This window comes from Amblyomma maculatum, chromosome 1 (assembly GCF_055883805.1).
Source record: "Amblyomma maculatum isolate TAMU_Amacu chromosome 1, ASM5588380v1, whole genome shotgun sequence".
NCBI classification, from domain to species: domain Eukaryota; kingdom Metazoa; phylum Arthropoda; class Arachnida; order Ixodida; family Ixodidae; genus Amblyomma; species Amblyomma maculatum.
Window position 1 is genome coordinate 302,254,661 of NC_139344.1, and position 23,684 is coordinate 302,278,344.

The 23,684-nt window shown below is 47.0% G+C and overlaps 1 protein-coding gene across 6 annotated transcripts in view; it reads left to right on the plus strand.

Annotated features, from left to right (window-relative positions):
- Unc-115a (actin binding LIM protein Uncoordinated 115a) overlaps nt 1-23,684 on the plus strand; it is a 265,949-nt gene that overhangs the window by 21,981 nt on the left and 220,284 nt on the right. For all 6 annotated transcript variants that reach the window (XM_084577455.1, XM_084576663.1, XM_084575542.1 and 3 more), the window contains exons 2-3: nt 9,094-9,189; nt 10,575-10,758. In XM_084577455.1, the coding sequence (XP_084433581.1) occupies nt 9,094-9,189; nt 10,575-10,758 (280 nt within the window). The remainder of the gene's footprint in view (nt 1-9,093; nt 9,190-10,574; nt 10,759-23,684) is intronic.

Genomic DNA, 23,684 nt, shown 5'->3' on the forward strand with positions numbered 1-23,684 from the left:
GCAGTTTTCAGCAAAGCACTTGTGGCCCATTCTGTAGTTTACCATCGCCTAATGTTCCACTGGCTTCTAATAGCATCCAGCGTGCCTAAATGTAAATGGTTACAGGGATGTTGCTAACGACGACAGAGAAACACTTGAGGCCACACGAACAACTTGTGTGGCAGAAGCATGCGATGTCAGCTGGTTGTTAGCACAATGGCACCATTCATGCTTTTTCTTTCTCGTGGTGCATTTTCACCGCTACATCTATGTTGACGCTACGATCAGTGGCCCAGTTTGGAGGAATGCAGCTGGTCACTTGTGTCCAGTGCTGTGTCCGCACTGAAATATTGTGGCTTGGGCTGAATTGTGCACCAACTCGTTCCCTGGTGGCAAGGTATCAGTGTCAGCATGGGATTGTCTGGTTTGGAGGACCAGTTGTGCTATTTTTTAGTCTGAAAGTGTCTATTGAGGCGGCTGTTGTATACTTATATAAGCGCAACAAAGTTGGCACAACAGACAAGGACAGGATGGGGTGCTGATTTATTCGAAACAATCACTTATCTACTAAAAGGCTTTGAAAACATGAAATCAGTTGCATGGTAATGCTTCGTCCTTTACGGTCTTTGCTACATGAGCATGAACCAACAGCCCTTTCTGGACAACTATGGTTAGCACACCTTTGGTACATGCATGCCGTTTCTGGATTGCTCTATCAGGTTCCTTGAGGCCAAGGTATGGTGCCGCATATACAATGGGGGTGATGAGGGTGTCCTTTTCATTCATACCATGTGTCCTGGCTGTTATTCTGGCAATCATTCGAGCAACACCGAGCTTTTCTAGTGTGAGTGAACCCCTATTGATGATGTGGAGCCTTATAATTTTGAGTGTTTTCACTTCATGTCCTGGGGTGTCATTGGTCTGGACTTTGATGATATCCTGGTTTTTCCATTGTCCAACAGTAAGAAGCTCTGATTTTCGTGAAGAATCTGAGTCCACATCCTTGTGCACAAGTTTGGACAGTTGTTGCCTCTTCCTGGAGAGAATCTCTCGTTGTGCCCATGTTGCTTGTCATTGTTCATATTGTAATATCATCTGCATACGGGGCATGATTGATGCCCGGAATCTGATTTAGTTTGCACGGGAGACTGATCATGCCTATATTGAAGAGATGGGGAGAAAGCACCGCACTTTACAGGGTCACTCTTGTTCTTTGCTTCACTTGACTGGTGTGTTCGGTTTCACTGTTAGTTCGTCCCTCTCTTTTTGTAAGCAAACTACGTATATTGTGAGTGCAGTGCGTGAACTTTCACCTCTTTCATCTGTATAGGTCCATCATCATCATCGCTGACTGCTGCTCGGAGCGTGGCGCGCTGTGTGCTAGCTGGTTCTAGAAAAGAACAGACATTCGTACAAGTGCTACCTTACAAGTGGCGAAGGTGCGATTAGTATTGCTCACCTCTCTTTAGACCCACCTACCATTCTCCCTGGAGCTCCGTTCAAGCCTTCGCTTGCGTCAACGGCCCTGTGCTATGGATGAGGGCAACGGTGCTCGCTCACCCTCGGCGTCTCCTGCTCCTACTGCGGCTGCCCCTGCTTGGACAGTCACCAGCCACCAGCGCTATCCCCTCATCTTTGCCGGCCTTCGCGGTGAAGATGTCGTCGCCTGGCTCGACAACTACAACAGGGCCAGTACATTTAACCGCTGGCATGACGCTCACAAACTGCTCAACGACGTCTTTTACTTGGCCGACGTCGCCAAAACCTGGTTCCTCAATCATGAGGATTACATCGCTAACTGGCCTACATTCACGGACCAGCTAAAGAAAATTTTTGGCCCTCCTGCTGGTCGCTCAGAGCAGGCAAAGAAAAAACTCGAAGCTCGTCTCCAGCAGCCCGGCGTGTCATATACGTCGTATATCGAGGACGTTCTGGCCCTTTGTTGCCGTGTCAGCGCTGCTATGCCTGAACCTGAGCGTGTTCGCCACTTAATTAAGGGCATCAACACTGCTGCTTTCAATGCCTTCATGGTTCAAAATTTGTCGTCCGTGTCTGACATCACATCTACCTGTCAACGTCTGGACCAGCTACAGTCGTGCCGCCTTATGCAAGACCCCAGTGATGGCGGCTCCCTCATAGATGGTAATTTGTGGTCCCTAATACGCACCATGATCCGAGAGGAGCTCTACGGCCTCACCAACCCCACTGCTGTATCTCCAACTCTTCCGCCAGCAACTGTGACTTTGCGCAGCATCATCAAAGATGAACTAGTTTCAACTGCACTGTGGTACCTGCTACACCTCCCATTGCCTCCCAACCTCCCTTGCCAACCTATGCCGAGATTACTTCACGCCAACCCGCCCCGCCTTCCCAGACTTGTTCGGCACCCGTGTGCGGTCACGTCGCTGCCATGGCACCATATCCTACGGTGCCCCGTCCTGTTCCAGCCTGGCGCCCCTCCCGCCCTGTGGGCAACTATTGTGGGATACGTGCCACATTGCCCGTGTCTGTCGCCGCCGCCAGCAAGACGAGCAACGGGGTTATGCTCCCTTTGAACGTTCCCACGTGCGCCAGCCTGATGATTCTACACTGCCCTACTCAGACTTTTACTGCCGTTCTTCCTCTCCTCTGGATTCCACCGATGTTTCACTGCCCTCGCATCCTTCCCGACGCCGATCCCTTTCGCCTTTTTGCCGCACGTCACCGCTTCGTCCTGCCTCGCAACCCTTCGAACCTAGAGCAGAAAACTAACCGAAGCAGTTTTTGGAGGGAAAGCTGCTTCGAGTTCGAAATCTACAATTCCTCCTGGGCGACCGTCGAATATGTTAGCAGTGATTGTTGAAGGACTGTACGTTGAGGCCCTCATCGACACTGGCGCCGCTTATTCCGTCATTCATTTCTCTATCTGCTCTCATCTGCGCAAAGTTCTAACGCCATACGTCGGTCCGCCACTTCGTGGAGCTAATGGAACTCTTATATGAAACCCACCGGCCAACGCAAAGCACATGTCCTCATTGATAACCAGCGGCATCATATCAGATTTATTGTGCTCCCCATGTGCGTTCATCTCATGATCTTGGGGTGGGATTTCTTATCGTCGGCGTCCGCCCTCATCTCTTGCCGTGAGCGCCTTATTCATCTTGCGGACCCCGATATATTACAGACTTCTGATTGTTCACCACCACACGTGTTCGCAGCAGTTGATTTCTGTCCCCAGGACGCGAGCAGGTGATCATCGTGGCATTGGACTACCCTCTCGATGGCGAGGCCTTCGTTACACCCGCTGCTCGGTGGACCTCCGACGGCCTAGCTCTTGCCTCTTGCCTCGTGCCTCACCTCCTTCACCCGTGGTTTCGCGGTGGTTGCGGCCCTGAATACAACTCTCCAGCTGTTCTTACTGCCCAGAGGTGCCACAGTTAGGTTTATTTTTGACAGCGATCCCGTTCCCCTCAACATACTTTCCAATGCGCCACCGCCTGCTGCCAAGCCTCCATTTCAGACATCATCTGCGCTCGCAGCCGCCATCAGCCCTGACCTCACATCCGAGCAGTCCACAGCTCTGCTAGACGTCTTCTGCTAGAATCTTTTGATGTGTGCTCCTTGTTGAACGACGGCCGTATCTCGTTTTGGCAGCAGAACGCAAAGTTATCGAGGAGCAAGTTGTTGACATGCTTGCTCGAAATGCCATCCGGCCATCCACGAGCTCTTGGTCCTCACCTGTGGTTCTCGTTCGAAAAAAAGATGGCTCAGTCCGCTTCTGCGTGGATTATCGGGCACTTAACAAGATCACGCGCAAGCATGTTTACCCTTTGCCTCGTATTGATGACGCATTAGACAGTCTCCAAGGCGCTGAGTATTCCTCTAGTCTCGACCTTCGCTCGAGGTACTGGCAAATTCCTATGGACGATGTAGACAAGGACAAGACTGCCTTTTCTACCCCCGACGGTCTCTATGAATTTAACGTGATGCATTTCGAACTCTGCAATTCGCCGGCCACCTTTGAGCGCATGATTGATACTGTGCTTCGCGGCATGAAATTGAAAACATGCCTATGTTATCTCGACTACATCATTGTCTTCTCGTCGAACATCGCTCAGCACTTACAGCTGAGCGAAGTTATATATATATATATATATATATACTTTCCAGCACTCACGTACGGCTTTGTCTGCACCCTGATTTTGCATGACAGCCGAGGTTTTTACTGAGTCGAATGCTTTTTCGTAATCAATGAATGCTATGTATAAGGGCTGGTTATATACCAAGCATTTTTCTATCACCTGGTTGATGGTATGAATATGGTCAATAGAGCACCCTTTCCGAAAACCTGCTTGATCTTTTGCTTGATTGCAGTCTAAGGTGCCCTGATTCTGTTAGTGATTACCTTAGTAAATACTTTATACGTAACAGACAGTAAGCTAATTGGTCTAATTTTTCAAGTCCTTGGTGTCCCCTTTCTTGTGAATTAAGATAATGTTAGCATTCTTGCATGATTCCGGCACCATGATTTCGATTACGCCAGGCATTGTGTATGCAGGGTGGCCAGTTTGCATGATGTCTCCCCCATCCTTCAACAAATCTGTAATTACTTAACAAGCCAATGTCACCAGCGAATTGCAGATTATTTAGATATTCTCAGTCGACCCTGATGCATTCCATGTCTTTGAATACACCCTCTAGGCAAGCTGTAAATAGCACTGGGGAGACTGTCTCCTTGTCTAACACCTTCCTAATTGAAATTTTATCACTTTCTTTATGCAGAACTATGGTTGCTATGGAGCCATTATACATATCTTCCAGTACTTTCACATATGCCTCACCTACACCCTGATCTCGCAATGCCTGCATGACTGCCGAGGTTTCGACTGAGTCATATGCTTTCCCGTAGTAAATGAATGCTATGTATAGGGGCTCGTTATATTCTGACTACTTTTTTATCACCTGGTTGATAGTGTGGATATGATCGATAATAGAGCACCCTTTCCGAAATCCTGTTTGATCCTTTAGCTGATTAGTCTATGGTTGTCCTGATCCCAAGCAATTACCTTAGTAAATACCTTATACGTAACAGACAGTAAGCTGATTGGTCTGTAATTTTTTAAGTACTTAGCGTCCCCTTTCTTATGAATTAAGATAATGTTTGGGTTCTTCCATGGTTCCAGTACCATCGATGACACCAGGCACTGCGTATACAGGGTGGCCAGTTTTTCTAGCACGATATCCACCCCGTCCTTCAACAAATCTGTAGTCACCTGATCCTTTTCAGCTGCTTTCCCCCTTTTCATAGTTTCTAAGGCTTTCTTAACCTCGTCCTTAGTCACTGGCGGAACGTCTGACTGTTTTTCACTACTGCCAATCTCATTATTGTCCTGACTACTTTGGCTACTGTATAGATCAGCTAGAACTCCTCGGCTACTTTGACTATCTTGTTCATATTTGTGATGACATTACCCGTTTTGTCCCTTGGCGCATATATCTCACTTTTGCCTATGCCCCATTTCCTCTTCACCACTTTAAGGCTGCCCCCGTTCTTTAGAGCATGCTCAGTTTTCTCTGTTTTACTTCCTTATGTCGGCCACTTTACGCTTATTGGCTAGCTTTGATATCTCTGTCAGTTCTATCCTGTCTGTTGGGTAGGAAGCTTTCATACTTCAAAATCTCTTAAATCTTTCGTCTCCTTAGATAGTTTACCGGCATCCTCTCTAACTATCCTACTGCCTACCTCTACTGCGCAGTCAGTAATGATATCTCTGAAATTACTGTTCATTGCTTCTAGGCTAAGGTTGTCATCCTCCGTTAAAGCTGAATATCTGTCCTGTAGCTAGATCCTGAATTCTTCTGCCCTCCCCCTCACCGCTAATTCACTGGACTTCTTTTTTACTAATCTGTTCCGTTCCCTCTTCAGACCTAGACTTATTCGAGATCTTACCATACTGTGGTCACTGCATCGCACCTTTCCGATTAGCTCTATATCCTTCGTAATGCCGGCTTTAGAACACAGTAGGAAGTCAGTTTCATTTTTAGTCTCCCTGTTAGGGCTTTTCGATGCTCACTTCCAGTTCTCCCGTTTGCTTATTGCGCTCTGCAAAGTTGACTAGTAACTCCCCCCTGCTATTCCTAGAACCAATGCCATAGTCACCCACTGCCTCGTCTCCAGGCTTCTTTTTCCCTACTTTGGCATTGAAGTCACCCATTATTACACTATACTGCAACTGTCCTCTCCCCATTGACAATTCTACATCTTCGTAGAAGCTTTCGACTGCCTGGTCATCATGACTACATGTAGGCGCATAGGCCTGTACAACCTTCAGTTTATACTGCTTATTAAGCTTAATTACTATGCCTGCCACCCTCTCATTAATGCTAAACAATTCCTCTATATCCTTATTGACAAGGAACTATATTCTTAGTTCTAGTCTCTCCGGTAAACCTCGATAACAAAATACATGTCTGCCCTTCAGTATGGTATATGCCTCATTTGGCCTCCTAACCTTACTGAGCCCTGTCACATCCCATTTCATACCATTTATACCCCTGTCACACGAGCAAATTTAATGTCATTCGTATCGAATGACATTAGCATCTAATGTCATTATTCCCATGCTACACGAGAAAATTTAATGTCATTAGGTTCGAATGACATTCTTCATCGAATGAGTTTGGGGAACTCATTCGCATTCGATCGCGAACCGAATGTGTACTCTTGACACCAGATACGCAGCAGAAACAAGTAACGCAACAACATATTCTGCGCACATTGAAATTTAAAAATTATATTTCTAATGTTTTGTTTTAAAACCTGTTAATTTAGGTGTAAAATTATTAGCACTGCAGGCTCTCGCGGAACGGCATTACTCTCGGTCACAGCAGTGGTCCAGTAATGGCAGCGACTCATGATCATTTTGGGCTCTGTGTTCCTTGGTAACCGCATCGCCCCGTATGTTTATCTCGGAACTATTTAAAGTTTTGACTGAGCGCCTCACAGTTTGGACGCCAATTGCATGCTCTACGTGTCTCCGTGCGTCTCCGCACTGTGTATCCGCGCTCCGCTGTGTTCAGCCATATTGTTTGTTTACATATTTCGGATTTCTGTGTGACTCGATACTTGGCTTGGATTTTTATGGCTAAAGTGCTACAGCACAGCCAAAAGTAATGTTTTTCGCTTGAATTATCATACAGAAATGTTTTGATCAGCTTTAAAATGTTACACAGTGATTTCAAACGCCTTTTATGCGCACTGATGCTCCTTAAGTGCAGCATTTTTTGTAGCTGATCGTAATTGCTACCATTTGCGAATGACATTATATTTTATCGTGTAGCACCGAAAGAAACCGAATGACATTCGATGCATCGAATGACATTCGATTCGAATGACATTAAATCTGCTCGTGTGAAAGAGGTATTAATTCGTCTAATGGTACTGCTAAACTAGCCTCACTAGCTAGGGTTCTAGTGTTAAACGTTGCCAGATTCAGTTTCCAATGGCAGCCTGTCTGGTGCCAGATATTCTTAGCATCCTTTTGCTATATTGCATGTCTGACTGCCGCCGTGGTCAATTGCTTCGCAGCCACTGGGGACTGAGGGCCAGGGGTTTGAGTAGAGCAGTAACTTGTAGAGGCATGGAGGAAAGCACCAAATTCATCTCTGGATCAGAAACTGTGGCTGATAGACATATCAGGTTTTGGCCCTCCATAAAAATGTCACCTGCGCAATCACGTGAGAAGGTTTGGGAGTATTGAAGGACTCTGGTGATACCCTTTCTGTGTTCTGAGCTGCCACTGCAGACAAAAGGTGTATTTCTCTGGGTCTGAAAAATGGAGTAGTGCTTGTAGCACGTGCAGCAATCGGAGAACATGCGCGGTCTCCGAAGGAAGAGGGCTGAGCAGGGCCACCTCCCATGCCCCTCACGTGGGGGAAGGGATTTTTCTGATACACCATGTGGTAGACATCGGAAGTCACAGTACCGATCTATCTTCTTATGAAAATGTCTTGCTATTACTGTAGGCAACTCAGGGTTCATTCGTCTGCTCAGCCCCTTTGTTGGAGCTGGGTACCGCTGATGTTCGCGACAGTAAGAATTTCTCGAAGCTGCATGAGCAGTTGTCTAGGCTCGGAGCCTCTGTGTGAGGAGCCCGGTAAATAAACGCTTGGGCAGCTGCAGCAGCGGCTTCGTTGCCTCTTATATCCTGGTGGCCCGGACTCCAAACGATGTGGTTGGGAGAGGGATCTAATTCTCTCTAAGCCTGGTTTAGGAGGTGGTAGACTGTGAGACCTCGCCAGCCATATAATGCTCACAGGCTCGTTGCTAGTCTGTAATAATTACTCTCCAATTTGGGTGAGAGGCGCCCAGTGCAATGGTGACCTGCGCAGAATTTCGAGCTCAATAGAAAAGCTTGTTCACATTGCAGTCCTGCCGCCGTATAGGATCCAGAGCGCAACGGTCCTGCCACTTAATAGACACCTTTGAGTGACCAGAATGCCCGAGTTTACTTATCCATATTTCGAGGGAGTGGTTGGACCCAGAGCTTGTGATGCCGCAGCTCCGGTAACTAAAATGTCATCTCTGGTGTGCATTTGTGTTGTATATGTAAGCAGTCTAGTCTGTGAGTCGTGTGTCATGAGGTGAGCCTCTCTTAGCTGCTGGTAGGAGTTATTGACCCCTAGCGTGGGCATTAGAGTTGGCAATTGGGCGATTCTTGTGACCATCCTAGTTGTTTAGTGGTGCGTAGGTACGGCACGGAGTATATGCTCCTGTTGGTTTCAGAGGCATGAGCAAGCCGAAGTGCGTCCCTGCCCCATTCGTTTGAAACGCGGTGGATCATACATCTGACCTGTTCACCTATAATAAGCCAAAGATCCGGAGCTCCTCAGGTCTGGTCATTATGCTGGTTCAAAATTTGTGCTTAGGCTGGAAAAAAGAAAGATGACGAAACTAGCAATGGCATGTAGATGTGTACTACATTTTTCTCGCAGTGTAACATTTTGGTTACAGCAGGATACGATTACAGTTACCATCACTTTCTTTGTTTAGAGCTTGCTGACTGGAAAGAGGAGCTTATTTAACGACTTTGACAAGCTAGCAGGTCACTTTAATGCACCTGTTCTCTTTTACAGGAAAAGTGGTTTGTGAGCTTTGCAAGAAGAAATGCTCAGGGAATGCACTTCGTGTTCAGGATCGCTATTTTCACATTGAGTGCTTCAAGTGTGCTGGTAAGTGTGGGCCTTGCATTCTGGAAATAGGATGAAATGGGCTGCTTTTCTGTTAGCAAAGTTGCCTACATGTCAGACTGTCATCACATTAAGCAGGTTATGGTTTCAGCCAGTGGGTGCCTGCCTAAAAGTACCCTGAGACACCTCGTTGTAAACAATGAAAAATACCTGCGAATCTCTATGATGTCTTGCATGTCGTCATGAGAAAAATGTTCCTAAATGAGCAGAGTGCTGAGTACACTCCCTTTCCTCAAGCATACTTTTTTCCACTTGACTTGCATCTATGAAAGTGCTTCTTGTTCTACTGGGCCACACCTGGTCGTTACTTTCATTAATACAATGTGGTGGTGTCGCTGGTGGCTGGTTCTTGACAGCATAAATTGGCTGGAAATCTTGACTACATTTTATAAGCACAATGCTATCTGCTTGGCTGAGATGTGCTCTGCCTCTCCTTTGCTGCTGTGCAACAGCGGAGAATTCTTGTTTTCAGCCTGTGCTGTAGTCTCATGAACCTTCAGTTTATTTCGGGTTTCATGGTTTTACGGATTTATGGGGCAGGCAGTCTGTGCCAGTTATGAATTACTTTCTCCTCTGTATCCATATGACTAACTAATATAACATCTAGGCACTTAACATAATGGATCATCTAACCTTGTGTTTGGCGCATGATCGCCACAGTTACTTATGGGCCATAAAACCCCCTATAACTGTCTTCTGCGTATAGAACAAAGGGCTTTGAACATAGCAGATAAAGAGCATGGGAGTTTGGCAATCTTGGCAGCACAAGATGCTGGAGAAAAGCCTCTGTGCACTGACCAATATTTACACCGAATTGCCATTATTTGGGTTCTTGCTTGTACCGTTCTTTTTATAAGCATTTTCTAATAATAATAAAGGCAAAATCCAACCAAGCACCTATTGTCTTTTCTGAGTCGGGGTTGCACAGTATTAATTCTCACAGGTGCTGCTTGTTGTACCAGCTGTCGCAGGGTGTACAGTGCTGCTTGGTATGAAGGGAGATAAAGTTTGAGCATTCAATGAACGATTATTTCATAATTATATGTGACAAGCACACATTTTCCTGTTTGTTAACCCTTGCATATAATATCTGTCATATTTTACTTTAGAACTGATTGTTCCCTTTCATTTTAAATAGCTCTGTACATCATAATGCTTTTTCAGTAATCTGCTTTTGTCACGAATGGGTAGTTTGGGCTCATGCTTGTTGTCATGGCTTGCTGTTTTTTGTTCACTAAGCAAGAGTCATTACCTGTAAACTATGTTAATCAATACATTTTTTTTTTCTTTGCTGTTTTGAGGATGTCCACTTTTTTATTTTTTAGTAACACTAGTTTGGGGCTTCCTAACCAAGACTTCTCCTGCAGTTTGTACCAGCTCACTGGCCCAAGGAGGATTCTTCTTCAGAGATGGCAAATACTACTGCACGGGAGACTATCAGAAGATGTTTGGCACCAAGTGTGCAGGTTGTGGCCAATTTGTTGAGGGTGAAGTGGTGACTGCTTTGGGGAACACGTATCACCAAAAATGCTTTGTGTGTGCCAGATGTCGGTAAGTATTTTTTTTTTTTTTTAGAGAATGTTGCAACGCGATAGGAAGTAAGGCCCTTCTAGGCAGTTCATAAGTGCATTGTATAGATAAGTGTGCTTTTTTTATTTTTGCAAAAAAAAAGTTCAGCTATATCCATTTGGGAAACTTTCTCTTGGTACAAGGCATATCTGTTGATGTAGCTCTAGGCTTTAGTACCTGCTGTGGTGGCGTAGTGGTTAGGGTGCTCGACTGTATCGAATCCCGGCGGCCGCTTTTCGATGGAGGCGAAAAGCATGGCGCCCGTGTGCGATGTCAGTTTAGAACCCCAGGTGGTGACAAATTTTTCTCCACTATGGCATCTCTCATAGCCTGAGTCGTTTTGGGACGTTAAACCCTCATAAACCAAACCAAAGGCTTTAGTGTCGACTAAGATAATCCGGGCCGGGAACATTTCCTGGCTAAGAGTGAAGAACAACACGCTAGTCGAGGGCATATCACGCACTGACTAGCCCAGTCATGCGTGCCTTTTTATTTACCGACGCAGACCGGCACGGTGGTGCCCCTCAGTGAACAGAAACGTCACACCCCTCCCACTCTAAGTTAATAAAAGCCTAAGTCTCATTCCTAAGCCTAAGCCTAACCCTAAGCCTCATTCGTGTGTCGTCTTTCACTTGTCTCTGTCTATCAAGTAGCGCAGTATTCCCCAGTATGATCAGCCAACTGGCCCCCGTGTTTGCATTGTTGCCCAACTATAACGTGATTAAGTGTAATAAGGGCAGCACTTGAGTTATGGGCTATAGCGCTGTACAGGCCAACGAACCCTGGTGCCCCGTCGGGTGGTGACAGGTGTTTGACAAGGGAACGATGTGAACGATGTACCTCCTACAGCCCTTGGCTGCCCTGGCTCCTCAGTTGAAACACCCGGACAGGAGATTCCGGAACTCTGGTCTGACAAGTCAGGTGCCACAACCTGCTCTGCCGGCTTGGATATGTTAGGACTGGGCCTAGGAACGCCAGGGTCCGTGACTATGCTGGACAGTTGATTATGCTCAACCTGGGGTAGCGGCTTTGCCTGCCGGAGATGATCATGATGGCGCGTCTAGCGTCGTCTGTCTGCCAGTTGAAGTTCCGATGAAAACGTTCGCTGAGCTGTGACTACAGCCGGTACCCATGCAGGCCCTGGCCGAAAGTTTCTGGAGAATACCTGATTCCCAGGCAGTTCCTGAATCTGAGGTTTCATTCACTGCTTGCATCTAATCTTCTGCTTGAGCTGTTTTTGCTGTACGGTGGCCCTCAGATCTGGTCGGAGCAGTGTCCATTGCAGTCGTCGTTTTCGTCCAAGCAGTAGCTCTGCAGGACTGCATCGCGTGACTTCATGTGGAGTCGATCGATGAGTCGGCAAGAAGCATGCAATTTGTGCCTGAAGGTCCCCAGAACCAGCCTTCTGCAATTTCCACTTTACGGTCTGAACGGCACGTTTTGCTGCGCCATTAGACGCTGGATGGTACTGCGGTACCAGCATTCTTCAAGAATGTTGCATACATGTCACTAATAAACGCTGGCTCATTGTCAGACACCACAATGTCGGGTAACCCCTGGTTCGCGAACATGACTCTCAAGCACGTAATGGTGGCTTCCGCAGATGGCGAGGAAACTGGGAACACCTCAATTCTTTTAGAATATGCATCCACTGCAATAAAAAATTAAGTGTTCCAGTATGGCCCAGCATAGTCCACAGTGCTCGTCTTGTGTTCCTTTGCTGTGGTGTTCGTCTGTCGCGCTGTTTTTCCATCCAATATCCACATGAAGCATTGATTGACCTGGGTCTGTCCGGGAACGGCCAAGGCATGACGGGTATTGGCAGTGACGCTCTCTGCTGCTCCTTTCACGTGGGGCACCCCTGGACGACAGCAACAATATTTTCATCCATTGCAGGCCACCATACGTGGCTCCGTGCTACAGCTTTCATCTTGGATATCTCTGGATGGCCCTCATGAAGCAGCCTCAAGACGTCGCCCTAGAGTGACGCAGGAATCAACACACGGTTGCCCCAGAGCACACAGGTCCCTTGCACATTCATCTCGGAGAACTGTGTTTCATGGGGTTTCCCCTCAAGTCCCGTGCCCAGCTGGCAGCCAGTCCACTAGGCTTCCCTCACTCGTGAAACCACTCCCGGCCAGTGGCGTCGGCAACAGCAGCGTACGACAGCACTCGCTGGTATACTCCCGCCAGCATGATAACGTCCGCAGGGCAGTCCACGGGAAACTTCGTTGTGGGAAGTTGCAGGTGACTCAGTTCATCTGCATGTGTTATTTGGCTACCAGACCTGTCAGTTCAGTTCAGTCGTGTCCGACTCTTCGTGACCCTATGGACCATATCACACCACGCTTTCCGGTCTCTCACTATCTTCTTAACATCACATAACTTCATCTGCAGCGCCTCGAGGATGCCATCTAACCATCGCGTTCGCTGCCTACCCCTTCTCCGGTGACCCTCAACCTTTCCCAACATCAAATCTTTCTCCAGCGATTCCTCTCTTCTCATCAGATGACCAAAGTAGCTGAGCTCTTTAACTTTAGAATTTGACCCTCCAATGAGCAGTCGGGGTTTATGGTCTACAATATCGACTGATTTGATCTTCTGGCTGTCCAAGAAAGGTCTCAAGAGTCTCCGCCAGCACCACAATTCAAACGCGTCAATTCTTCGGCGGTCAACCGTCTTCACAGTCCAACTCTCGCATCCATACATCACAACTGGAAAACCATAACACGAGTTATACGGATCTTGGTTGGCAGACTAATGTCTCTGCTCTTTACTAGGCGGTCAAGGCTAGCCATGGCTCTCTTTCCCAGAAGCAGGCGTCTCCTAATTTTATGGCTGCAGTCTCCTTCCAGGGTAATCTTGGAGCCCAAGAAGAGAACATCTGTCACAGCTTCCACTTCTTGTCCCTTGATGCTACAGGACTTGATAGGGCAAGACGCCATGATCTTTGTCTTTTTAATGTTCAGTTTAAGCCCAAGCTTCTCACTCTCTTCTTGTACGCGCATCGGAAGTCTCTTGAGTTCCACTTCACTTTCTGCCATTAAAGTGGTATCATCCGCATATCTAAGGTTGTTGATACGTTTCCCAGCAATCTTCACTCCAGCTGAAGACTCGTCCAGACCGGCCTTCCTCATGATGCACTCGGCATATAGGTTAAATAGGCAGGGCGACAGTATGCAGCCTTGTCTCACTCCTTTCTTAATCTGAAACCAATCAGTGAGACCATGCCCAGTTCTGACTGTGGCCTCTTGCCCTTCATACAGGTTCCTGAGGAGACAGATGAGGTGAATTGGAACTCCCATCTCTTGGAGAGCTTGCCACAATCTGCTGTGATCTACGCAGTCAAACGCTTTCACATAATCAATAAAGCAGAAGTAGATGGGTTTCTGGAACTCTCTTGCTTTTTCCATGATCCAGCGAAGGCTGGCAATCTGGTCCCTAGTTCCTCTGCCCTTGCGAAACCCAGTTTGCACGTCCGGAAGCTCGCGGTCCACATACTGCTGCAGCCTACCTTTAAGGATTTTCAACATCACCTTGCTAGCATTCGAAATAAGTGCGATCGTGCGGTAGTTGGAACAATCTTTGGCACTGCCTTTCTTTGGAATGGGGATGTAAACTGACCTCCTCCAATCCTATGGCCACTGCAGGGTTGTCCAAATTTGCTGACATAATGTATACAGAATGTTAACAGCGTCGTCATGGTTGACGTTTTGAAGCAACTCAGCTGGAATGCCATCAATTCCGCTAGCTTTGTTCTTAGCAAGGCTGGCTAAGGCCCATTCAACTTCACTCTTCAGGATGCCCGGCTCGAGATCAGTAATCACAACAGTCTTATGTTGGGTTTGCACATCTGGGTCCTTCTTGTACAGTTCTTCTGTGCATTCCTGCCATCTCTTCTTTATCTCTGAGGCTTCAGTGAGGTCTCTGCCTTGTTTGTCCTTTATCACGCCCAGTTTAGCACAGAAGCTTCCTTTGATATCTTTGATTGTCTTATACAGAGCTCTTGTGTTCCTCAATTGGCTATTGTCCTCAACTGCTTGGTACTGTATGGTCAGGAAGGCATTCTTATCTCTTCTTGCTATTTTCTGAAAATCCGCATTGAGAGCCTTGTATCTTTCTTTTTCCCCCATAACTTTTGCCATCCTCCTTTCCTCAGCTATTTGCAAAGCCTCTTCAGATAACCAGTTTGCTTTCTTGCATTTCTTTTGCTTTGGAACTACCTTAGTAGCAACTTGTATTATATCACGAACATCAGTCCACATCTCTTCAGGCTCTCTGTCTTCTAGATCTAATTCTTGAAATCGATTCCTCACTTCCACAGCATATTCTGATGGAATTTGATCCAGATCATACCTGGAAGGCCTTCTAGTTTTCTGCATTTTCCTCAATCGAAGCTTAAATTTGGCAACAAGAAGCTGATGATCGGTGCCACAATCGGCCCCAGGCCTTGGTTTTACTGCTTCTATAGCACTTCTCCATCTCTGCCGGCAAAGAATATAATCAATCTGATTCCTGTACAGACCGTCTGGTGAAGTCCATGTGTACAGGCGCCTCTTGTGCTGGTCAAAATGAGTATTAGCTATTGCAGCTGTAGCTTAGTGTATATCGGTACCCAGACAACAGCATGGCCCATCGTAGCACCCTGGGTGAGCAGGACTCCGGGACAAGTCTGTCTGCTGCGAGCGAATCTAGTAGTGGCTTATGGTCAGTGACTGCTTCGAACGGTCGACCCCACAAGTACTGTCTGAATTTTGTGACCCCAGACACGAGTGCATGCGCTTCCTTGTCCAACTGGCTGTAGTTCCTTTCTGCAGCCACCAAACTTCGAGACGCAAAAGCAAGGGGACGCTCCTCCCCCGACAAGTCACCTATTCAGAATTCACAAAGCACTAGTCAATCGTCTTCATGTAATACTAACGAAATTTTACATAACGAAAAATCAATGGAGACGGACACCCGAGTTCCCGCGAAAAGACCTCTACCCAGAGAGGAAAACACAGAAGACAGCAAGCCCAAAAAGGTGGCAGAAAATTCGAATGAGGAAGCATCGACCCCGACTTACAGCAAGCTTAGGTTGGACATGAATGTACTCATGAAGCGGGCAGGAGCTCAAGATGCCAGAATAGATGCAGTTTCGGCTAGAGTTGACAAACTAACCGAGCAGGTAGATAATCATATGGCGGAATTCGTCATGGTCAGAGAACAAACAATGATTTGCTTCCAGCAAATTATGGAACGCCTAACGACCATAGAAGCAAGGCTTCCCCCAGTTGCCGGCAACGCCCTCCCTCAGCTGCCACCGCAGCAACAGTCCTAGGACATCATGGCCCCTCACCACCAAATTAAAATATGGCAGTGGAACTGCAGAGGTTTCCACTCGAAGAGAGGGAACCTGCAGGCACACATTCAAAAAATTGAAAACACACCCGATGTAATCACGCTACAAAGAAGCAAGCGGCACAGTAAAAATAACCCGCTACACCGCGTATACCCTGCTAGAATTACAAAGGGGCCATAAACCTAGGTCGTTCACGGCTACGTTAGTGCAGATAAATTTGACAGCAATACAACACGAACTCGAAAACACGAGTGAAGACTATGTAATGATTGAACTAATCCCAAACACAAAGGGAGACAACAGTCTCTTTATTCTGAATACATACAACTCGCCCAAAAACCGAGGGGCAAGGCTGGCAGATCTTTTACGGAAAGCCATAAGACTAGCTGACAGGAAAGGGCTAATAATCACTGGGGACTTCAATGCCCCGCATCCGGCTTGGGGATATAGGATGACCTCCCCCAAAGGAAACAAACTATGGATGGAAATTCAACACTTAAGACTAACAATACTAAACAACCCACAAGACCCCACAAGGATAGGCAACAGCATCAGTGTAGACACGTCCCCAGACTTTACTCTGGGCGAGAAGTGGTCAAACACAGGGCACACCTTAGGTAGTGATGACTATATTATAGAGATTGAAATACATACCAGACCGCTGAAGGGGATGCTGCACAAAAAGAAGCTGACAGATTGGGATACTCTTAGAAAAGTCGGGGATAGAACCGCTCCGAGGGAGATCGTGAATCTAAATCAATGGGTTGAACGACTCAAAAGTGATGTAAACACACACACACACTAAAGAGATCCCAACCGCCAGAAATGATATTACAGATTCGAGATTGGCCCACATGTGGGAAGCCCACGAGAGCCTTAGGAAAAGATGGAAAAAGCAGAGGCGCAATAGAAGGCTAAAGAAGCGAATATCTACACTTGAAGGACAGATCGAAGAATACGTGAACGAACTTCAGAGTCAACACTGGGGGCAGATTTGCGATGAATTGAATGGGAAACTTGGGTGTAAAAACACGTGGCAACTTCTTCGCCACTTGCTAGATCCAGGACAAACTAAGACCGCCGCTCAAGGACAGCTGAAAAGATTGGTTCATAAATACCAGGGCACGGCTGAAGATCTCACAGAGGAATTGAAGAGCAGATACCTTAATACGTGCAAAGGGGGTTCATCTGCACCATATCGAGGACCAGAGAACACAGAGCTAGATAGACATATCAATAGCGGAGGTATGGAGAGCAATGAGTCAGCTAAGAACCACATCAGCTGCGGGAGCAGATGGGATCAGCAATAAAATGCTGAGAAACCTAGATTTAGTATCAGTCACAGCACTCAGACTTTCTTAGTGGGGTATGGAAACGAGGTAGAATGCCTTCAGAGTGGAAACATGCTAAAGTGGTCTTCATTCCGAAGCCTGGGAAGAAACTTGAAGTAGGCAACCTCAGGCCGATATCGCTAACATCGTCCCTAGGGAAGCTGATGGAGCATGTAATACTAAACCGACTTCAGGAGTATGCAGAGGAAAGGGAGGTATTTTCTGAAACAATGCTAGGTTTCAGGAGCAAGCTGTCCACGCAGGATGTAATGATTCAACTCAAAGCAGACATAATTGACGCGCCCAATAAAGGGGGCACAAAAACTGTACTTGGCCTTGATCTACAGAAAGCCTTTGATAATGTCAAACACGAAGCCATATTAAATAATCTGGAGGAAATTGCCCCCGGCAAGAGGATTTACGATTACGTTAGGGATTTTCTAACCGAAAGAACAGCAGAAATAAGCCTTGGAGACATCAGGTCTGAAACAATTAAGCTAGAAGACAAGGGTACCCCTCAGGGCTCAGTTCTTTCTCCTTTCTTCTTCAACCTAGCGTTAAAGAACCTCCCACCATTACTGAAAACTGTAAAAGGCGGTAAAACATACGCTATATGCTGATGATGTCATGTTATGGACATGCACAGGCAACGATGGGGAAATAGAAGAAAATCTTCAACAAGCAATCGACATTGTTGAAGAATATGCGGAATGGGCAGGGCTGAAATGCTCACCAAGCAAATCGGAACTTCTGGTAATCAGAGGAACAAAAAAACGCAATATCAACGCTGAAGACATTTTGGTGGAATTAAATGGCACACCGATAACCAGAGTGGACAAAATCAGGGTCTTAGGACTGATAATACAAGAAAATGGAAAGAACACAGAAATAATAAATCGACTTAAGTCAACAATTAACATGACAACCAGGTTGATAAGGCGAATAGCAAACAAAAGACGCGGGGTCAAAGAGAAAGATTTGTGCCGAATTGTTCATGCTTTTGTGATAAGCAGATTAGTGTACACCATCCCCTACCTCAAGCTAGGGGTGGCAGAAAAGAACAAAATTGAAACGATCATAAGGCAGGCATATAAAGCAGCACTGGGGCTACCCCACTGCACCCCTACGGAAAGACCTCTTAAACTGGGGGTCTACAATAACACCATGGAACTATGCGAGGCACATATAATAACACAGCTAAAGAGGTTTGCCACCACATCCACAGGATGGAAAATCCTGGGTAAATTAGGACTACAAGATAGAATCCCGGAAAGAAATGCACAAGTAAAACTGCCGACTGAAGTCAGGAACGCACTTACTATTAAACCACTACCAAAAAACATGCACCCTGCTTTTCATGAAGGCAGGAGAAAGCAAGAGCAAAGGCCCTTGAAGCCAAGTTAGAAGGCTCTAAATACACTGTTTATGTGTAGACGCGGCGGAATACAAAGGAGGCAACTCTTTTGCTATCGTGGGCGTGAACGACTCGGGTAAAACATTAATGGCAGGTTCAATAAAAACAAACTACTCAGGGACAGCGGAGGAGGCGGCTATCGCCATGGCGATGGTCAGCACCAAAGCGGTTACCATAATTAGAGACTCTAAATCTGCTATAAACAATTTTGCGAGGGGCATGATCTCCAAAGAGACAGAGCGAATTTTAAGATATAAAGTCTGGAACCAAAAAGAGGTGGAATTAATATGGGTGCCGGCACACTCGGGGAACAAAGGAAACGAGTTGGCTCACAGTATAGCTCGAGGTTATGTCAGCCGAGCAGTGAGCCAGGTTGATTCCCCCAATTTCTCGAGAGATGCACTAATCTCATTTCATGACTACACTAATCACTTTAAACTAGAAAGGCGGATATATCCTCCACCAGACAAGAAACTAGACAAATGGCAAGAAGTAATCTGGCGTCGGCTCCAGACGCGTGCCTTCTTCAGCCCTTCTAAATTAGCGCACATGTATCCAGCACAATACAATTCAAATTGTAAACACTGCGGCGAAATAGCAGGATATGATCACATATTATGGAGCTGCAAAAAAGCGTCGCCGCCAGCGGACCTACTATCAGTCCCTTCTTTTGAGCGGTGGGAGGCTATACTGGCCAGCTCAGACCCGTTAACGCAAGTTCGGGCTACTGAGTGGGCTCAAAAGGTCGCCGAGAGCAACGGTCTTGAGGCCATCTAAGTGTAGCGCCCACAAATCGCTCATTGCTGACAATAAATGTTTTCCAATCCAAAATCCCCCGATGTCTCGTGCTGTGCCAAGATTGCCCCCAGCCCATAAGGTGAGGTATCTGTGATCAGCACAGTTGGTCTTGCAGGGTCAAAATGTGCTAAAACTCAAGTGGACGTAAGCAGCTCCTTGCTTTTCTGGAAAGCTTGCTCCTCCTCAGACGTCCAGCACCACTGGGCCCCTGACCCCAGCAAGCAGTTCAGGGGGTGCAACACACTAGACAGCTTTGGCATGAACCGTCTATAAAAGTTGATCAGGCCCAAGTAGCTGTGTAGCTCTTTCGCATTCCGAGGCACTTGTGCTGCCAGCACGGCTTCGGGGGCCTTGGTTGGGTTCGTTGAAGACCGGCTGCACTGATGATGTGCTCCAGACACTCCACCCTTGGTACCATGAACTCTCATTTAGAGAGCTTCAGCCTCAGCCCAGCTCTCCTCAGTCGCTCCATGATTCTGCACACATTAGCCCAATGGTCACTGTCGTTGGCGCCGGTCACCAGTATATCGTCAGAGTATACCGTGACGTGGTCAAGATTGTGCAGAAGGTTCTCCACCTCGTGTTGAAATAAAGAAGGGGCTGATGACACCCTGAACGGAAGTCTGGTGAACAGGTACAAGTCTTTGTGCACCTGCTGGTATGAGTCTCTCAGGTCGAGCTTTGTTAACTTAGCGCTCCCCATTAGCCTTGCAAACCGCTTCTCCATGCGAGGGATTGGGTACGATTGAAGCACCGTCACTGGGTTGACTGTCATCATGAAGTCACCGCACAGGCGAACGCGGCCATCCCGCTTTACTACGGGAACAATGGGCGTGGCCCATTCGGACGTCTTTACAGGGTGGATGATTCTCTCACGCTCCATCCTCTGCAATTCCTCAGCAACTCTGTCTCGTAGCGCGAGCGTGCTACCTCTTGTACGGTAATTTGGGAGGTCACGCCTTCATGGGTGCCCAGTCCCTCCGAAAATACTTCATGGAATTGACTCATCACTTCTTCTACGGACGTCGCCAGATTGACTGTTTCTGGCTTGCCGATTCTGAGCTGAAATTCCTTCACCCAGCTTCTTCCGAACAGCGTTGGGCCCGGGCTGTTCACGACTAACAAAGGCAGCACGCATTCGTTCTTGCCGAGCTTCACAGTTGCCATGAACTTTCCTACCACCGGCTTCGTGTCGCCGAAAAATTCTCTGAGCTGAACTTCTCGAAGCGGAGCTGTCTCCAGTATTGCCGAGGGAAATAGCTGCATAAACTTTCTCTCGCTGATAGTTGACACACTGGCACCGGTATCAAGCCCCATGTCCAAAGTCACCCCATTTATGGAAACTTCAACATGCATTGGCTCTGGCCCGTCCGCTTGAAGCGTCCATAGGTCGTACGCTCCCTCCTTCTCCGGCCTGTATTCCGTCGCCGCCAGCTCGTCGTCCAGGTTGTGGACAAATTTTGGTCCATTCCGGAACCTCGTTTTTGCAGCCTGTGACATGCTTGACTGGCATACTCTGGCCAGATGTCCTCTCTGCTCGCACTTGAAGCAAACGGTGCTCACGTGACGACATTGGGGTGCCCGATGATTCCCCCGACAGCGGAAACAAGACCCACTTGCCTGGTGCTTGGTTTTCACAACAGTCGCAGACTCCTCGGATTGTACTGGTGTTGCTTGGGGTAGCTGAGTACATAATGCACGGGAATCCCTCCGTGCAGCCTCCACGGCAATTAAGGTATTCTTTGCGGTCTCAAATTCGAAATTTGCCGTTTCCAGCAGCAGAGTCTGCATTGTGACATCGTTGATTCCGCTGCCGTTCGCTGCGAAGTACAGTTCCACTCGTTCACGATGCTCGGTCCAGTCCGACGTACCCGCTTCGAATGGTTCCAGCTTCCAGAGAGCAGACATGGTTGATCCGGGGTGGCGGATAACGCGGACGTGACCATGGTTTATCGCTCGTCGCCAGTTGAGATAATCCGGGCCGGGAACATTTCCCAGCCAAGAGGGAAAACAACACTGACTAGCCCAGTCATGCATGCGTTTTATTTACAGACGCTGGAGGCGCCCCTCAGTGAACAAAAGCGTCAGACTAGTTGCCCAAAGAGAATGTGGTGTTGGTTGGCATTAGTCCTAAGGGAGAGCTGACACTCTCACTGTTGACCTGTCTATCCTGGGCTCAAGGTTGGCAGGGGGCAGGTTTGTGACAAATGGTGGGCACCTTTGTGTGTAGCCATTGGATGGGGCTTTTTTTTTAAAGGTGGCTTTGTAGGCATAGGGTTTGTTATTTATAATTTGCTTATACTAGTTAATTATTCGAAAGTTCCACATACGGTGTCCCCGCCACGCGGCTACCTCTGGAAATGGCCAAAGGGTGGTAGCGGCGGAGGACGTTCTGCTTACAGATGCGCCTCCCGCCCAACATTTACTCTTCCTGTTGCATCGCATGCTGTTTTTAGCGTGCCATTCTCTTTCGGTCGCTACTTTTTATATAATAGCATGTTATAATAAAGTCCACGCATGCATGTAGACCACACGATATAAATTACACAGGAAATTCAGTTGCAGAGTTTCAATTTTCTTTCTTTCGCACAGCACTCAAACTATGTGACCAAAGACTACATGAACATATATGCATACGTGAACCTGCATAATAATGAACATTTAAAGCAGTGTGAGAAGAACGGATGCGAAAAATAAAAACTCTAGCGACATGACTAGAGCTGCCTTTTGCTTTTGTATTCCTTTAATCGTCACTGTTAACCGGCGCTATCTCAGATTTCCTGCGTAATCAGCACAGAAAAACTTCGGATCAGTGCTATGACAGTTTCGCCTGATTATTTTATATAGTGCATCACCATGGAGCAGTGACCTTGACTCTGCGTAAAATGTGAACTACTTTTGAGTGGACTACCCTTGAGCGTAACATTTCTTTATATTTAAAAATAACTGTCTTACACACGATTTCTTGTGTGCAATGCTTGCAGTCAGAAAATACTGCATGCACACTAAATTTGGATTATTTTACTACGACGGGGGGCAACAATAGCCGTTGTGGTACCCAGGAAGTTGTAGCCATTCTCACTTCAAAGCCAAGATTACGCTGATTACCTAGTGACTACTGCTGAAAAATACTTTCGTTCAAAATCGATATCTACCAGTGGTGCTCCAAAAGAAATGCGTCCTGTAGACCATCATTGCCACTTTCCAGTGCCATCATTATAGGCATTTTGCTTGTCTAGGCAGCAAGGTGAAATTGGGTGAGAAGCGGGGCCGCTGAATACAGGGTCCGCATACACCTACAATGGCACTAATGTGCGCTTCGTGTTGAAATGAGTACCATGAATAGGATAAGAGCCATAGAATTGCTGGTTATCCCTCTTGCTCTTGGCGCACGTTTGTCTGCCATTTTTCTCGTCGCGAGTAAAGCCGCCTCAGTACAAGTCACACCTGCTGCTCCACGCTCTCCGTAGTCGAATGCTTTGCATACCAGACCAGCCAACCCTGCGTCGGGTGGTTTCTACTTCACTTGAAATGCAAATGCACAAAATGCTTGTATGGTGACAGCACAACAGAGCCTATATTGAGAGCTTTCTCGACAGAACAGCACCGTCCTACATCAATTTCAATGTAGCCTCTGTCATCGCAGCGCTGCCGCCAACTAGCCAGACCACCCTTCGGGCAGCCATATTGAATTTACAGTGGCGCCCTCTATAGGTCGCGGAACTTGCGAATTGACGTCAGATGTGGTATCATGTGAGAGAGACCGTAAAATACAACCTCTGTGTGAGAGGCAATGGTATTGGAGAAAAACTGGAAGCAAAGGTATGCAGCTTGTATTCGTAGCACCTTGTACAATATGGCGTGAGGGGAGCATTGTCATAGTTCTAATCTTTCTCCTTCAGTTGGTTCATTATAATGATCAGAGTGTTGAGTCAATTGAAAGATAGCATATCACTTAGGAGAATTGGGGATGCAAACTCCACTATGAGGTCAACCCATAATGATGAATTACTGTGTACAGATA